We start from the raw sequence: 19,824 nt of genomic DNA on the forward strand, positions 1-19,824 counted from the left end.
TAGTTTGCCAGATTATCCTAAACTCTTTCCACAGTAGTATCATCTCTTTTTTATTCCTTGCCAAATTAAGCATAAAATGATAAGCATTGTTTAAATTTTAAATTCTCAGTTTACTAGTCAGATGTTTTCAATATTTTCCTATAGTGTTTCTGGCCATGGTATCATGCTAATAAAAGTCTTCAATATGCCAGGATTAAGAAACATTTGCTTTCATTTTCCTCTACTACCTCACGATGACATACCTTGCATTTAAATTTTAACTCATCTGCAGTTTTTATTTTGTACAGTTGGAAGGAATACATTTAATTTATCTTTTTATTTTGTAACATAGTTGGCCAATTGTCCTGATTTATTGCGAGAAATCTCTAGGACAATCTGAAACACCAACTTAACCTTTAAATAAACCCCTCTATACCTATATATGCCTTGTTTCTATACTCTTCTTCCATTCCATTAACCTGTCTTAATTAATCAATTTCTATACTTTTCTATTTCTTTTTTTACCCTAATTCCAAAAAACATTCTCTCAGAAAAAATTTATCATAATCTCAACCAAAAGAAAAATGTCAGATGTTTCAATATTTTCCTTTCCTTTCCTCTATACCCAGGTGAGGTTAGACATATTAACCCATGGGACACCAGCAGAGATTAAAAGTAGTATTTCAACTAAAGAATGAAAAACAAGCAGATGAATTAATACACAACACACAGCAGAACACATGGAAGGGAAAGGACATTGGAGTTAGCTTTAGATGGTTATCTTTTTCCTCCCTGTGCATTCACTTTTACATAGAAATGGCAAATCTTTATTGATTCTATAATTACCAGTTAATTTCTTAAGAACGTGCTAGACACTTATAAATGCATAACATGGAAATTCCCACAATTCAGAATTAGCCACGAAAAGTTTTGATTCACAAAATTTTGTGTTTTTAAACCCAAAATTTGGAGGGCCGTTGTAGTTAATTACCACAGTGATATTAAAGACTTCTTATAATTACATGTCTGCTACCGTAACTCCTCCAGGTTTTATGTCCAACTAGAGGCATTGAAATACACCTGCACTGGAAGAAAATGTTCTAAGAAGGAACTTATACATATTGGTTCATAGAGATGGTCTAAAGTGTTTCTATTTGTATATTAAAAAATCAACTCAACCAAATCAGGTTATCTCATTAGCATCAATACATTATATGTATAGATATTCCATTAATATGTATACAGGGGTCAGTGAAATGCATTCATGTGGTCATTGATTAATTTCCTAGGGGAGGCAAAGACAAGGCCTGCAGCAAAAGAAAAGTGTGATCAGCAACATATTTTTCTAGAGAGTTATGGTAGATATGAGACCCCACTAAAAAAAAGCTCTGTAGCAAGCCAACACTCACGTGCAAAGTTGTTGCTTCCTGGGTACAGAAACAGGGAAACAAGTTAAGCCCAACCAGAGAAAGAGAGGAAAGACATCTAGATCTCCTATGGGCCTTCGTTTGATATGCCTGTATTTGAGGCAGTGTCTGTTCCAAAGCACAGACAGCCGGCCCGGCACTGCATGAGAGCACCCCTAATTCAGCTCACAGTAATCTCTTGCACAATTACCTCTCCTGAATGAAACCATCTTGGATATGGACAAAAGTATGGAGGACAGTGACTTAATTTTTTGATTAAAAAAAGGAGCAAGCGAGAGAAAGAAAATGATTTATAATAAGTCCGTGGGAACATTCTGTACCTATCTCTTTTCTGATTAGAGAGGTGGCATGGAGCCTGGCTCATTAGGCAGAAGTAATGAGCCAGTCTACATGCCATCTCTAATTAGAGAAAAGATACAGTAGGTACAACTGTACCTATAAATTGATAGAATAAAGACAAAAATTATTTTAAAATACCCTTTCCCTTGTAGCACTCTGATGCCCAAATCTTAAGGAGAAAATTGTAGTAAAAATTAAGTAACATTTGAAACAAACCCCTTTCCAATGATATGTTTTCTTTTCTTTTTTTAATGTTTATTTATTTTTGAGAGAGAGAGAGAGAGAGAGAGAGAGAGAGAGAGCGCGCGCGCATGAGCAGGGGAGGGGCAGAGAGAGAGGGAGACACAGAATCCAAAGCAGGTTCCAGGCTCTGAGCTGTCAGCACAGAGCCCGACGTGGGGTTCGAACTCACAGACCATGAGATCATGACCTGAACTCAACTGACTGAGCCACCCAGACGCCCCTCCAATGATAGGTTTTCTCATCAGAAGTTAAATTTCTTTTTACACAGCTTAATAACAAATATCATATTCAGTCCACAGTGTCCTTTTGAAGCATTCATTCAACATCCAGCATGCTGAAGAAGAGCAGAAGCAAGTCACTTCAACCCCACAGTGCATAGCAGACTAATTTATAGCACTATCGAATACTTTGAGCAACATTTGGTGCAATAAAACACTTTTAGAAGTACTAATGGGGATTAAATATTGAAACAAGGCTCACAAGATTTAATGTTTTATTAAGAAATTCTGCATGCAGGGTACTTTATAAAATTCTCCAATACGCTAATTACTCACACCAAGTTTCTAAATATATAGTTTCCTTCAATTAAGTCTTCACATAAGCTTAGCTTGATCGAAGAGCATATACAAATTAAATAGAGTTATGTCCAGACACTTTGTCTTCTGATTTCTCAACAATTCTATGGAGAGACATTGTTATCCCTACTTACAATAAGAGCATAGGTGTTCAAAGAGGTTAATAATAGCTGCCACTCATTAAACATTTACTATATGATAAGCAACATATTCTACACATACATGATCCCATATAATTATTATTACAGTCCTATTAATTATTTATGAAAACATCCTTTAATAGATTAAAACCTGAGATTTTAAAAGGATACATATTTTTATCAAAGGCACACAACTAGATTGGATTCAATTCTAAGTTTTTTGACATCAGAGCTAGGAAATTTAACCACACAGTTTTATAATTTATTTTGAATATCAAAAATATACATCTGGGGCACCTGGGTGGCTCAGTCAGTTGAGAATCCAGCTTAGGCTTAGGTCATGATCTTGAGGTTCATGGGTTCAAGCCCCGCATCGGGCTCTGTGCTGATAGCTCAGAGCCTGGAGCCTGCTTTGGATTCTGTCTCCCTCTCTCTCTGCCCCTCCCTCACTTGCACTGGGTCCCTCTCTCTCTCTGCTATACTATATCTACTATACGCAACTGGCAGGATTGTATCACTATTAGAATTAAAATTTAGCAAATTCACTGGACTTAATTGAGGTCAATATAAAAATTGATCATATTTTTATAGAATAAAAACAAAACTAGAAAATGAAGTTCAGAAACAATAGTAAGTATAACTGATGAAAAAAGAACCAAAAAATACATAGAACTAAGTCTTACAAATGAGTGAAACTTCTGGGCAGAAAAATAACAACATTGGGGTGCCTGGGTAGCTCAGTTGGTTAAATGTCAGACTCAACTCTTGATCTTGGCTCAGGTCATGATCTCGTGATTCATGAGGTCAGGCTCAGCACTGGTGGCACAAAGCCTGCTTGGGATCCTCTCCCTCCCTCCCTCTCTCTCAAGATAATTAATAAATAATAAATAAATAAACAAACAAACAAACAAACATTTTTAAGAGAAATTAAGAAATACATTTTGTTTGTGGATTAGAAGATGTGATACCATATAGATACCCATTTTCCCAAAATTGAGTTTATGATTTAAATCCCAGAATTTTGTGAAAATTGCAAAACTGCCTCTAAAATTCATATAGACAAGACAATATTGAAAGGAAAAAAGGTTGGAAAAGTAAATACTTTCAGATTTTAAGACTTTTACGAAATGACAACTATGAAAACTAAATGTTTTGACTCAAATACAGGCAAACAAATCATTGGACCAAAAGAGAGAGCTCAGGAGCAAACCATCTTCACATATGCAGGTACATGATTTGTGACAGTTACCACTCGCTGCAGGGGAGCGAAGAAATGATCTGTTTAATGAAAATGGTTCTGGTGATATTCAAGTGAGAAATAAAAAATGAATCTTGACCCCCCCTACCTCATAACATACCCAAAATAAAGTCATATAGAAAACAGACCTAAATTTGAGAGGTAAAATAATAACATTTTCAGATAAAATGTAAAAATAATATCTCCATGATATCAGGGTGTGCAAAGATTTCCTCAATAGGACATAAAAATGTTAAGTATAAAAGAAAAATTAGTAAATTAGACTTCATTAAAATTAAGAACTTCTGTTGATCAAAGAATGCCATTAAGTTTTCAGCAACTACAATGTGCCAGATTCTGGAAAAACAATAATGTTTTTCATACATAGCCTCATTTGATCTTCACAATGAGACTGTAATGTCATCATCATCATTTCAAATTTAGAGTAACTAAAAGAATATAAGAACACTAATTCGAAAGGATACACACACCCCTATGTTTATAGCGGCATTATTTACAATAGCCAATATTTGGAAGTAGCCCTAGTGTCCACTGGTCCATTGGTTGATCAAGGGATAAAGAAAATATAACATGTAATACACACACACACACACACACACACACACACACAGGAATATTATTCAGCCATAAAAAGGAATGAAATCTTGCCATTTGCAATGACAAGGATGGAACTAGAAAGTAGAAATTGAAGCAAAAGTCAGTCAGTCAGAAAAAGATAAATAAACAATTTAACTCATACGTGAAATTTAAGAAACAAACAAGCTAAGGTAAAAAATAATAATAATAAGAGACAGAGACAAATCAAGAAACAGACTCTGAATTATAGAGAACAAGCTGATGGTTACCAGAGGGGTGGGGGTAGGGTATGGGTTAAATAGGTGATGAGGATTAAGGAGTGCACTTGTTGTGATGAGCACTGGGTATTGAATCACTACATTCTACACCTGAAAGTAATATTACACTGTGCATTAACTAACTGGAATTAAAATACAAACTTAAAAAGTACATAAATTAAATAAATTTGGGCTAACTACAGTTTAGAGTCATTTAAAAGTTGTTCCAGGTCACGTAGCTAGTAAGTGGACAGTTGGGACTTGAACTCAAGCAGACTAACACCAAAGTGTAAAGTCTTAAGGAACTATGCAATCAGACAGTTGCTCAAATGCGTATGTAGGTGTATACATGTGTGTGTGTATAATAGAGATCTAGAAACAGAGATATAGAAATACAGGCATGTATCGCGATTTCTAGTAAATAACTGCTAATAATCTCAAAATATGAGGAATAATCTAAATGCTCATTATTAGGAGTTTGTTTTAAAAGTTTTTGTTACAGCTATACAACTGGGCATAAGGCAGCCATTTTAAATGAGAAGGAATATTAACATAGAATGTTGTCCATAACATTTGGAGAGGAAGTATTTATTTTTAGAGGCCTCAGAGAAAGCATATGTATTATAATTTCATTTTTAGAAAATTATTTTTATAACCATATCTCCAGCTATATGTACTAAAATTCTGGAAGGGTATAAAAAAGATAACTGTATCTATGAAGGTAGAAAACTGAAATATTTTCTATTTCAGAGAGTTCTGTATTGTTTGGATTTTCTTATAATGAGTAGTCATTATTTAGTAATATAAAATAATTGTTCCATTTTTAAAGTGTAGGCAATTTATAAACCATTGTGCTAATTATTTCAAGTTAATCCTAAATTCAATTTCTGGGTTTTGTTTTCAGGATGCAGTATATATTCTTTTAAACCTCTATGGCCTGTTTTAGGATGGGAAGATATGAATACCATAAATCTAGCTTATTAGTGTTGAATATTAAATTTCAGTTTCTATTTAATATTCTAAACCCTACTTTAAAATCCAAACCAAAAAAAGATTGAGAAAATAGAGTTTATCACATATTGTTCTTATGTAAATATTGATCAGGGGCACCAGGGTGGCTCAGTTGGTTAAGCTTCTGACTCTTGATCTGGGCTCAAATCATGATCTCATGGTTTCCTGAGATCAAGCCCCATGTCAGGCTCTCCACTGACAGCGCAGAGCCTGCTTGGGATTCTCTCTCTCCCCATCTCTCTGCTCTTCCCCTGCTCATGCTTGCATGTGTGCTCTCTCAAAATAAATAAACATTTAAAAGAAAAAAAAAGAAATAAACTTGATCATAATAGGTACATCTTAATTTTAAAGTTTCCCTAGTATGGTGGGACCAAAAGGTGCGTCCCCCTGGAATCTGTGACTGTGACCATATTTGGAAATAGGGTCTTTGCATACGTAATTAAGGATCTGGAGAGGAAGGCATATAGGATCAGGGTGGGCCTTACATCTAACCACAAGCTCTCTTAGAAGAGAAGAGAAGGGAACAGAACACAGACGAGAGGGTCATGTGAACCTGGAGGCTAAGGGGGCTGTGCAGCCACAAGCCAAGGAACGCTGAGGACTACTGGAAGCCAAGAGAAAGAGAGGCATAGAACCAATCAGAACCTCCAGAGAAAACCAACCCTGCGAACCCTTGATTTCAGACTTATGGGCTCTAGAAACTGTAAGAGGAGGATAAATGTCTGCTTTATTAAGCTCCTACCCAGTTCTGCTCATTTGTTGCAACAGTGCTAAGAAGCAAATACACCTAGATATTTAAAACAATTATTTTTGACACTTTCTTGAGCAATCTGGTAATTAGACAAAATAAGTAATTTTCTGAAGTCAGAATCTTACCATTTAAACTCTGTCCTATTTGTGTAGTACCAGAGGCAAAATCTATAATTGAACCACTTAGAGTCCTTGCATCAAATGCTGTATTATCTTCCTCCAAACCATTGATGAAGAAACTGATTTTTGTCTGATGCACCTGCAAGAAATTATCACCATTATTATTTTAATTACATAACCTTGCATTTTATCATAACTACATTTCAGCAGTCGTTCTCAAGTTAATTTCCTACTTCACTACTTTCTTCAGTTGGAAAGACTGAAAACAATTTATCTTAATGGCTCAGTGATATATCTGTATGTTTATAGATCTAGATATGAACCTACATATTATAGTTTTGTGCTGTGATTTGTACCATGGTATTTAGAGATATACATAATTTTTTGTCCCGTATATTTAGCAGCACTGACTGCTATGCCTTCATAATCTTTTGAAAATATGCTATTTCTTTATATACTAGTTAAATTTGTTATAACAATAATTGGCAAAAACAGAATTCAATACAAAAGGTAGAAATATTCAAAACTAAGTATGCCAAAAATGTATAACCTGTGGATAGAATTTAAGTTGCTAATACAAAATGCTTCCTGTAAACATTTCCTGTATTAGTATTGGTACCATAGTTGATGATTTTCAGCCGTACTTCCCCAATACAGAATATAAAAATTTGACAAGAATATTCTAGCCTAATTATTCAGACAACTTACCAACTCTCTACATCAGGGATCAACAAACTTTTTCTGTAAACAGTCAGAGGATAAATATTGTCTATTTGCAAACCAAGTGATTTGATTTTGTGTTCCAAGTGGTCCAGGTCACAACTGCTCAACTCTGCTATTGTAATAGGAAAGCAGCCAGAGACAATACATATGTGAGTTAGCATGGATGTGTTCCAGTGAAACTTTATAAAAACATTTGACCAACCAGATTTGTTCCTGGGTTGTGGCTAGATGACCCCTCAATTATATCCTAATTGTAGAATGATAAAGTTATGAAATTTTGTTTCTGTGCAGTGACCCCTGAAGAGCCAACTCAAACCGTTCTGCAGACAACTTCATGGATGGGATTTATACAAAACTGTCAATGATTGCACGTATTTCTGAATAAAATGATCAGCCATTTGACATCAATGTTAGTCTCTACAAACAGTTCTGTTCAAGTGCTTTTAACTTGAATGTAAAAGGAATCATCGGTGCTCTAGCAAAGGAGCTGAAATGGCAAACAAAACACGAGGATGGGGGTGGGGGTAGCGGAAGGAGAGAAGAAAGAGAAATATGTCATCTTGCAGGTGAAAGGTTAGATGCTAACATTTTAATTAAAAATATATCCAGTCATAGCATTCAAATGCTATCCTATTAAGACTTCCTCACAATTGATGAAAATAACCATTCCCCAACATCTTTGGAACGTTATATGAGTGACTGTCTTAAGAACTGTTTTCAACAGCCCTCTCTCTCCAAACAAACCAACCAATCAACCCACCCTGACAGTTAACAACATAATTAGTTGGGGATAGTAATTCTTCACAAAGTTATCCAACATGGCTTTTCTCCATACTATTTAATCTGCTTTTATTAAAAACCAGGTACTTCCTTAACTCCACTGACCCCATGTTACATTTTACTTAATTATAAAACATAGCCTTGACATAAAGAACTAAAATCACATGCCAACTCCTTGTGGGCCTGCATATATACCTCTCTTCTGGGTAGTAGGGCTGCATTTTTTTTGCAGCCCATTTTTTACAGCCTGTTACTGTCATTTGGTGTTTGACTGTTATCATTATAAAAGATACAGGCTTTTCTACTTTGTTATTTGTAGCATTATCTCATGTTTTACAACATCTTTGCGCAACATGCAGGCACATGAAATATAACTAGTGAAAAGTTCTCGATGGTATTAATGCATAAAAAAGAATGTGGTTCCATCTCTACTGTCTTTACCCAGCCAAAAGCTGATGAACAGCCAATTTTCCTTTATCACATTAGCACAGCCATGAGGGAAACACATTTGTTCTACTCAGCTACACTAAAGATACTATTACCAATCTAACATATACATGTTTTATATCAGCAGTATTCTCAGAGCATGAGAGAGCCAACAATATATTAACACTAGCATGACAGTTTATTTAAGAAAAGAAAATTGTCTCTGTAGAGGGACAGAAGTTAGAAATGTATGGCTAAATCTCAGTGTCACTGGTCTAATAAAGGTAATAATTCTTAGGCTTTCTTTATAGCAGGTAACACTCCTGTGACAGTTCTGTCATATCATTCAAATAAAAATGTTGTCTTTTACAAGTTTAAGTGCACCTTTATTTTGAGTCAGATAGAAAGCATGTTTTTGATTTTCTATATTCACTGTATTATATCTGTAGTCAAGAGTTCAGGACCTTCTCTTTTTTATCAACTCATCGCATATTTGCTTAGGAGAAGGATTCAGTGTCACTTGCAGTGAATTCTGGAAGGATGTTTTCACTTTGTTGGTACTTACAAAATGATTAATGATGATCTCAAGCCACTCTCTTCTGTTGTCCCCTCCCCTATCAACCACCTTTCTATAAATAAGATTAAATCTTCTTTGGTGTTCTGTACCATGTTTTATATTCCAAGATTCTCTTAACTATTTTGCAATTCTGGTCTGGGGCCCCATCACACCAGAACTGTGAAGACGAGGGTAGCGCTTTGCAATAGCTCATTCTGATGATCCCCTTGCCAGTTATCTGAAGGAATAGGAATATGTGTGGTGGAATTTCTAATTTGTGAAAAAGAAAGCCTTCTGCTGAAGTAGACTTCACACCTATCTCATTTTCCACCCCTCGAGAATTGGAAGAGTTTGTACATGTTTATTGGTGTGGCATGAAGGAATGAATTGGCAAAGCCAGAGGCAGCTGGAGAAAGGCCTTAAATCCCCTCATAAGAGATTTAAAAAAACACACCAGAAAGAAGATAGAGGGGAGCAGGTCATTCTCACCCCTTCATTTTCTCAGGGCTTCATATTTTATTTTAATTAACTTTTTGGCCAAATTCACGTCCCTGTGATAGTCTGTACTCACTCCTTTGAGCACAAGAGTGTATCAGATTATTTTTTTAAGTAGAATACCTGATCATTGTCTTGCTTGAGCAGAGAAGTGTATAATTCCAGGAAGTCACACAATAGCTGAGAAGCTACCGAGAAAAAAATACAATCAAGTCCACCTGGACAGGTGTGTCTTAATTGTCAATCATCTGGTCCACTGAAATGCCAAATCTTTGTTGCTTTTCTATTCCTGCTGGCTACCAAAAATCCAAAGAAACTCCCAACTCAGGCTGGGAAGTAGGCAGAACACCTGCACTAATTTCCTCAGCGGAGAAATACTTTCCTTGCTGCCTCTATCTTTCTAATTTCAATTTAATTCAATAAAGCCTGAACCCAGTACTCAAAGTGCCCCTATACATTATACCAAAAAAATAAAGTCACCACCCTTTCTCTCAAGGACCTTGTATGTATGACTAATTTTAATGCACTAGTGTGTGCATCACTATAAACAATGATGGTTGTTTTTAAGTTTTTAAGTGAAGAAAGTGCTGTCCATTTCAAAGAGTTGCTTTGAGAAGTTAGGTCTTAATCCATTCACATATGATATATATATGATTCTGGACCTTTTCTTTGGTACTTGTCTTTTCAAAACCATCAAACAGGCTTCCCAGAGATACCACTTTCATTCTCTTAAAGGGTTTCATTTTGAAGCAATTTTTTTTTTCCCTCTGAGACAGATCTAGCACATATGAGAGTGTGCACACACACGAGCCGGGGAGGGGCAAAGGGAAAGGGAGAAAATCTTAAGCAGGCTCCACACCCAGCACAGAATTCAATGCAGAGCTCAAACTCATGAACTGTAAGATCATGGCCTGAGCCGAAATCAAGAGTCAGATACTTAACCAACTGACCCACATTGGGGCCCCTAAAACAAAACTATTTTAAGAATTTTGAATGGGGGTGCCTGGGTGGCTCAGTCGGTTAAGCATCTGACTTAGCTCAGGTCATGATCTCATGGTCCATAAGTTTGAGCCCCACGTCGGGTTCTGTGCTGACAGCTCAGAGTGGGGAGCCTACTTCAGATTCTGTCTCCCCTCTCTCTGCCCCTCCCCCACTCATGCTCTTTCACTCAAAAATAAACATTAAAAAATTAAAAAGAATTTAGAATAATACTTTTGTAGATTTAATAGAAAGTGATTTGGCAACATATCTTGAATTCAAATTCACCCTCAAAAAATAATGATGGATGATACAAATATAAAGATCATTTTGAATACTAAAAAAATCAAACAAAAAAAAATACTGGGATATGAATCTGAAGGGAAAACTTTGTGGAGGAAATATGTCTTGGACTTTCTGAAATAGAAATTTCCCTGAAATAGAATTTCTATTTCTAGGTTAAACAAGGCTTTGCAAAAAGGATTCTACTATTCCCTCTATAATTGTTTAAGCATAAGGAAGGCAATTTATTCTAAAAATTTCATAAGATTATTTTTAAATATCACATGTACAGGGGGTGCCTGGGTGGCTCAGTGAGTTAAGCGACCAACTCTTGACTTCAGCTCAGGTCATAATCTCATGATTCATGAGATCGAGCCCCACATCAGGCTCTGCACTAACACTGCGGAGTCTGCTTAGGATTCTCTCCCTCTCTACCCCTCCCCCACTTGTGTGCAAGTGCGTGTGTGCACGCATACTCCCGTACTCTCTCTCTCTCTAAACAAATAAACTTTAAAAATAAAAAATGGGGCACCTGGGTGGCTCAGTCATTTAAGCATCCGACTTCAGCTCAGGTCATGATCTCACGGTTTGCGGGTTTGAGTCCGGCATCAGGCTCTGTGCTGACAGCTCAGAGCCTGGAGCCTGCTTCGGATTCTGTGTCTCCCTTTCTCTCTGCCCCTCCCCTGCCCGCACTCTGTCTCTCTCAAAAATAAACATTAAAAAAATTAAAAGTAAATAAAAGGTATCACACGTATGTTTTATTCCCTTACCTAAGCACATGTGGAATGTCCCTCTTGCTTACTATCTGAAACCAAAGTTCTTCTGAGGTTTTCTTACTCATCCCATCCCAATTTTATTTCTAACTAATTACCAACAGTCAATCTCATCTAATCGGAGAGGTCTCCTCCCTATCTTATGATCACACAATGCTTGTTTCTATCTCTGTGCTCTGTTCAAGCTATTTTGTATGGGAATAACCTTGCTACTTCCTTTCATCTCCCTAAATTTTTAGTACTTTTCCAAATATACCTCAAGTCCTGTATCTTCCAATAACCCTTTACCAACTATTTCAGTACTATAAAAGTGTTCACATATAGAAAAATTAGCAAGTTGGGCATTAAAATTTTTATATGTATTTTTCCTTTTTATCCTTACAACAATCCAACGAAGGTTTATTACCTCTATTTAAAAAATGATCACAAATAATTATTTAAAAAGAACCACAGAGAATTGAAAACAAAAAGGTTACATTATTCAAGGTCACATAGAAGGTTGACTGATTCCACGGACTGTTTTAACCAATTTTTGTTAGTCAGTTACACCCAGTTAGCATTTTGAAGTTACAGCCATCTCTTGTGTCAGAGCCATCCATGAGTCTCTCTGCTGTAACTCCACACAGTGAGGATTCCAGCTTCACGTCAAACATCTCCCACAATACGAAGGGTAACAACCCCTATGAACTACATAATCACTTGTCATTTTCCTGACACTGTGCTGAATGTACATACTCACGTTACTTGTTCAGTTCTCAGACTGTCCTTCTGCAGTGGTCCCACCCCCAAAATGAGGACATGGAAGTGTTTTGTTTATTTTTGAGAGAGACAGAGCAAAAGCAGGGGAGGGGCAGAGAGAGAGGGAGACACAGAATCCGAAGCAGGCTCCAGGCTCTGAGCTGTCAGCACAGAGCCTGACGCAGGCCTCAAACTCACAAACCACAAGATCCTGACCTGAGCAGAAGTCGGACGCTCAACCGCCTGAGCCACCCAGGTGCCCCAGAGGACACAGAAGTTTAACTGTGGACTTGGGGAACCCTTTCATCTTTGAACAACTTTTACCAATATAAATGATTAAACTGAAAAATATCTCCTTATAACTTCAATTCATAAGGCCCAGCTCTAACTATTGATGTCACCCCAAAGAAATCCAATCCCTTTTCCATGTGGAAGCTCACAGATGTAAAGAAAGATGTCGTTTTTCTCCTAAATCTTCTTCAGGATGTCTTTCGTTTACGTGGTGTTCTCAATACGACATGGTTTGGGGTCTCTCTCTTCTTAAAATGTGGCTCCAGAAATACTACAATCTCTACTTGTGATTTGGCTTGCCAAATTGAAACAGGATTATCACCTTAATATAATCCAAAATTGCACGCTAGATTTTTGCCAATGGCATCACACAGCTAAAACTGACAAATTATTAAGTTGAACTCACTTTTCACTAAAATACTAAGTCTTTTCTTTTTTACATCTCTGCCTAAAGCACCTCCACCCCATCCTGTGTATGTGCAGTTAGTTTCATGGACCCAAGGACAGAAATTTATATTTATCCATGTTATGTTTCATCTTGTTAGATTCAGCCCATTGCTCTAGGCTGTCAAAATCTTTTTGGACGCTATGTCTGTCATCAATGTATTTACCATCTTCCAAGATTTGTGTCATTTGCAAATTTGATGAGCATGCCCTACGTGCTGGGCAGAAGCTCAATAAATACTAATTGATTGATTGTCTAATTGATACTCCAAAAATAAAACCACCAATCTACACTGCTACAATTCTAAGCAGTAAAGACACCATTTTCCAACAGATAAATGTGTCATACAAGGAGTCATCACCTTTACAGAGTGACCTTGTTTACTAACATGAGTTTTTATATGATTATAAATACTCTAGTCTATCAAATATTCCCTATTAAGCTGCATTTATACAAACTACGAATAAAAGAGTTGAGGCAATTATTCAGGGAAGGTTGATTTGGCACAAATTAGTCACTTGGGCTGCCCTCGAAAATTAGGAATGTGCGTGTGTTCCCATTACTGGTTTGATTCAGTGAATAACTGCTTATGTTTTCATTCCCTTTGACCAGATAAAAGATGCTACAGGGAAATAACTTCATACACAGATAATTTTTTCAAAGATTTTTCTTGTTTTTGTTTCCACTTTTCATTTTCCATGAGCTCGTATGTTTTATTTCAACGTTTACGCCTCTCCTGGCCTCTTCTCCCATCCACCCGTCTTCCTATCCCTTCTCCTCTTATCCCTGCCCCCCTGTGCATACACACTTTCATTTTCTTTCCTCTGAGTAACCCAGACAAGCCAGGCCCTTGAAGTGATCTATGCCTAAATGTATTAAATGTATTACATTATCGCTCTAGGTATGACGCTTTGGATTTGCTAATCTCCCCTTCGTGTCTATTGAAGCTCTCTGTATACTACAACCTCACACAAACAAGCCTCCAATTTACTCCATCTCTAAAAATTTAACATAGGAATGTCAGTAGTTGTCTTGATCCTATCTTGACTGGATATGAAACTCTTATGGCCACTTCTTCCCAAACTATTAAACTACTCTCCTTCTATCTTAAAAAAAAAAAAAAAAAAAAAAAAAAAGCAATTAGTTTACACAGAGATGTGATGGAAAATCTGCCAATGGTCTGATTTATTGTTGATTTCCTGGGGAATGGGGATAGAGTCAGCCCATTTTCTGTAGATACTGCCTAGGAACATTTCACGCACAATTCCACATTTAAGAATGCTCTTGGTGTACAGATGATCACAGTATTTTACACGCTCAATTATCTCAGTATCTCATTGGTTCCCTTTTCTCTTTTATCTATACAAAACAGATGATTTCCAGAAAATAACTAGAATTATCTGTAAAACATTTTAGTAACCTTTTCAGTATTTTATACCCCAAAATCTATTTGTTATAACTATAATTACCTCTCCTTAAAAGTCAACTTCTTTTGTCTTTCATGTTTAGGAAGGAGACTACTCATCACACGTTTCATTAAAAACCACAGCTTTTTTGAAAATGTTTCTATCGTTTGAATATTTAATAAGTACATTATGATACGCAAAGTGTTATGCTACACATAAGGGATATATAAAACACAGATCTTTTCTACAAGGAATTTATAATCTGTAATGGAAATGGGCCTATAAAAATACTTGCAATGCAAGGTGGCAAATGCAGGAAAGTAAATACGAATAAAGTGTGTAGGGACAAAGATGAGAAACAGAGATATAATTTTAGAATTCTGCTCCTCCAACAACATTTCCCTCTGTCCCACGACAGTGGTATTACTCAAATGAGTTGTCTATATTTGCTTTGTCTGGTTTCTCTTTCCTCATTCTCTCTGTAATGTAGCTCAATTAGTATTTTGTCTTCAATATTTTTAAAAAAACTATCTCAAAATAATAGGTAAGATGCAAGAACAGTATATTTTTCTGAAACATCTGAGGTTAAATTGCTGACCTACCACATTATCCCTGAGTACTACAGTACATTTACTATTTAAAAACAAAGACATTCTACGTAACCATAGTGCAATCATCAAAATAAGAAAATTAACATTAACATATCCCTACCATCCTATCTTCAGACACCATTCAAGTTTTGCCAATTGTTCCAAAAATGTCCTGTACAGATAAAAATAAATAAATCCAGTCCAGAATCACACGTTGCATTTAGTTGTCATGATTCATAGGACCCCTCTGACCTGGAACAATTCTTCCATCTTTCCTTGGCTTTTATGATCTTAACACTGTTCAAGACTATAGTCTAGTTACTTTGTACATTGCCTCTCAATTTGGGTTTGCCTGACATTTTCTCATGGTTAGATACAGATGACTCAGGGATCATTGCATCTTATCGTGTATTACATAATTTCTATTTGTTCCATTATTGATGATAACTTTAATCATTTGAATGAGCTGGTATCTGTCAGGCTTCTCCACTGTAAAAATACAAAATTTCCCTTTGCAATTAAAAAGCATTTTTGACCTTATATTGAGACTGTATAAATATCCTGTTTATAATTAAATTTTCATTATTTACATTTATTTCTATCTGTGTAGACTCATGAATCTGTATGTTATTCAGTGGGATATAATACTCTCAATATGCACTTCAAAGCTCAAATTGTTCCACCTTGAGACGGTAGAGGCCCCATCAACATGGATTCTATATTAAACTGACACATCCTCATAATTCTTTGAATATCCCCTTGCTTTCTCACACGAGATATCCCAGGATCATCTTTACTACCCTGCCCTGGAATCAGCCATTTCTCCAAGAAATTCTGCTTTAAGATGAGTGACTTTGAGGAGCCAAGACCACTGCTAAGCTATACTCATGCTGTTTGGATGTTATTTTCCCAGACCCTTCCTCTTCCTGTCAGTGGATAGAGTTATGGAATATGAAGATAGACAGAAACGTGGATAGGCACTGGATATACACACTTATACATTTACATCTATATTATTTCTACATCTATGTATATATGCACACACACACACATATGAAATGAGATTATATTGATGAAATCAACTCTAATCTAACACTCTAGGATTCATTCTAATTTTCTCTCTTTCCATATTTGTAACTCCCATCTCTGAAAGGGAGAAACCCGCCACTCCTTATCCTCAGGATGTATATGTATTTGATGAATTCTCCTGTACATAACTAATATCCAATTGTCATGGCACCCCTGCCCCCAAAGACACATCTTTATCACACTCAGGTCCTGATATCTGTGCCTAGGTCCTTAAAGAGAGCTTGAGAGCCACTCAAGCTCTAATACTCCAACATTTTTATGCCTGTCACATCATCACAACTCCCTTATCATGGTCACCAATGATTTCCATGAGGCTAAAAACAAATAGTACGTTCCAAGTTTTCATCTTATTTGAACCATCAGCATTTGACAGAGCTGATCACTCCCTCTTCCTTGAACCACATATGTCATTTGGCTACAAGTACATCAAGCTCTCATAATTCTCCTCTTATCCCTCAGGCTGATCTTCTCGGTCTCCTTTGCTTGGATCCCCTTTTTGGACCTATAAATATAGAAGTCCCCCAACATTCAGTCCTTGCTCCTCTTCTTCTGACACATATAAGTAGTTCCTTGGTAATATCATCTTATCTCAATGTTTAAATAGCATCATTAGGTTGATTACTCCTAAGTGATTAGCTGTATCTCAGACTTCTAATCTAGACCCCTACATCTATCTTTCTATTCAGCATCTCTTCTTGGAAGTCTATTAGGCATTTCAAACATAAATCTTCCAAAACAGAGCTCTGCTCTTATGTCCCAACCTTCTTCTTCAACAGCCTTCCCCCACATTGGAACACTGCAACTCTTTTCTTCCAGTTGTTCAACCCCAAATCCTGGGAGTCCTCTTTGACTCCTCTCTTTCCCTCATGCCTCGCAACTATTCCAGCAAAGGCAGCAAATCCAGAGGTTCTACTTCTAAAATACATCCCGAATCCACTCAATGCTCATCGCTTTTCCTGCTGCAACTGTGGCCCAAGCCACCACCAGCCCTCCCCTAGACTTTTACAGTGGCCTCCCAATTACCTCCCAACAGGCCTCTCAGATTTGGTACATGTTCCCCTTCAGTATACTCTCAAGACAGCAGTCCAAGGATTCTTGCTAAAACAAAAGCGAATCGTGTCACTCATTTGCAAAAAACACCTTCAATGAATTCTTACCCTGTGTAAAAGTTAAAGTCCTACAAAGCCCTACCCAATCTGGCCCCTTGTTACCTCTGACTTATTTCCTATTAGTATATTCCTGTGCTCTCTGTTGAAGCTATACTTCCCTCCTCAAACATTCCAGGAATTTATTTCCCTCAGTCTCTGTATTTTCTTTTCTCTCTACTCACCATTATTCCTACAGACAACTGCTGGCTCATTTCCTCATCTTTTTCAGATGTTTCCTCAAATTTGATTTTACCAAACCTTTCCTAGCTACCCTATGTAGAACTGGAGTTCTGAATCCTTCCTAACCCCCTTCCTATATGATCATTCTCTTTATCTATACCTAACTTGCATATCTTATTTACTTTTCTTTTTATTATCAGTCTCCTTTCTAAGCCTATAATATAAACTCTGTGGCAGGAGGTTCTGTTTTGTTCACTGCTGTTCCCTCATTCTCCACAACACTAACTAGCAACTATTGGGTACCCATTAAATTTTAATTAAATGAATGAAGCGTCCTCTAAACTAACTCTTGAAGGATTAATAGCAGTTAGCAAAGTACTCAGTGGTAGAGAATAGGTAAGAAGGGAGTTGTAGGAGGAAAAAAACACAACAAAAAACTTGAAAGAGCCTTAAAAGTTACCCCCGGCTTTCCATTTATGCTGATCAATCTCCATTCTTTACATTTCTCCTTTAATGTGGTGAATTTAAAACCACCTTCCTCACTTTTCCTCAAATATGTTCCAGCTTTTAAAATCTCTTTAAATTGTAATGTTAAAGTTGCAAATCGTTAAGTCAAATTATGCTTGAAAGAGGATGATAAAAATGGTGAACATTAGATTTCTGTTTATACTTTCAGGGAATAAGCCAAAGCCCTGCCAGGAGATGTGATCTCACTCCTGACCCAAAGTCAGGAGGGCCATCAATCAAACCCTCAACATGCGGACAGATGTATAGGAAATCATTTCTGTGTACAGTCCAAAACTGAACTTCATGCCAGTACTCAATTGACATCTTAAAGATCCCGAGCAGTAATTTGTAAGCTGAAATGGAGTCCTGTCATATGAATGAAACAGAGGTAAAAACGCCCACTTACACTATGCACAAGTTAGCCCTACTAAAATCTTCAACAAGGGTAGACTAGTCCATCAAATCATGAATGGATTAGTTATTAGTTTTACATTCTTCAACTACATGCTATTTCAAAAGTGCCACCTGTCTTCCAGGCTTTCTGTGTTCTCTTAGATTTTTTTTAGCACCTCCAGTGGTACTGAGCAAAATTTATTAAGACTAAGCCTCATAAACGAAATGAAGAAGAGTCATTTGGGGGCAATGGAAAAATAGGAATGTCTTTAACCTCTTTTAAGTACTGTATCATGAAATCTGATGTGAATGGCTTTGCCTTTAAAGACATTCTAGAATGAGAATGAGGCCTTCAGAGTGACCCTTGTTTAAAGGTGGTGCTCCCTGCCCTGAAGCTGGTGAGAGAGTAATTGTCTAAGCAGTTTTTTCCTCCATCAGTAATGGAGAAGCACGCACATTTAATTGGGTTGAGACAAAAATAATGACACCAGCAAATAGGCATTCTTTTAAGGTAAGGATTGTATCAGCCCTAAAAACAAAAGTAGCTATTTATGGATCAAATGCAGGACATTCAGCAGTTTCTCTTACCCCCTTGACGACGACGACGACAACAACAACGACATGGAGATGCTATCATCCATTTGGGCAAAATAAATGTATATTTTTATTACCATCTGAAGAACCTCATATTAGTCATTGGATTACCAGATTCAGAGAGCACTCTTGAAAATCATATTCATTTTGTCTTTTTATAATTCATATTTATTGAGTTCAATTCTTACATATTTCTTCCAAAGCCATTTTCCCCTAAGGAAGCAGCAGCTGTCAAAAAAATCTGTAAATTTGGTGGGGTTGTGTATTTAGAATAGATCATCTCTTTTTGAAAAGCCTAGATTAGCCTTCTCCAAAGACTGGCAGACTTCAGAAGTATGAGGCCCAGGATGAAGACTGCATTAGGAGGAAATATCTGCATGGTGATTTTACTTATTAAAAAGATAAATGAGGTTATAACTGTTTTCAGTATATATTTAGAAAGGGTGATTCAAGAATAAAGGTGGATGTTAAAAGGGAAAATAATTAAAAGGTAAGGGTGAGAATGATGAGGCTTCTAACATCTACTATTAGAAAATCTCAACCTAATATCCAATGTCTCTCACATAATACTTGTGTCCAAGATATTTGTCTGAGGCTTTGAATCTCCTAATACCTGTACCAGTGGATATTTGTAGAAATAAGTAGTTTACCTCCACTTTCTTCAAATTTGCCTTTGAATTATAACATTTAAATACTCGATTTAAGTTGAGATTTTTGGACTTGAGACTTGTTACTAGCATAGGTTGTAGGGATGA

The 19,824-nt window shown here is 36.6% G+C and overlaps 1 protein-coding gene across 1 annotated transcript in view; it reads right to left on the minus strand.

Moving 5' to 3' along the window:
• Positions 1-19,824, minus strand: part of USH2A (usherin) — a 739,358-nt gene that overhangs the window by 673,616 nt on the left and 45,918 nt on the right. The window contains exon 3 of the mRNA XM_030302386.1: positions 6,682-6,814. Within this exon, the coding sequence (XP_030158246.1) occupies positions 6,682-6,814 (133 nt within the window). The remainder of the gene's footprint in view (positions 1-6,681; positions 6,815-19,824) is intronic.

The sequence above is a fragment of the Lynx canadensis genome, chromosome F1 (genome assembly GCF_007474595.2).
Source record: "Lynx canadensis isolate LIC74 chromosome F1, mLynCan4.pri.v2, whole genome shotgun sequence".
Lineage (NCBI taxonomy): Eukaryota > Metazoa > Chordata > Mammalia > Carnivora > Felidae > Lynx > Lynx canadensis.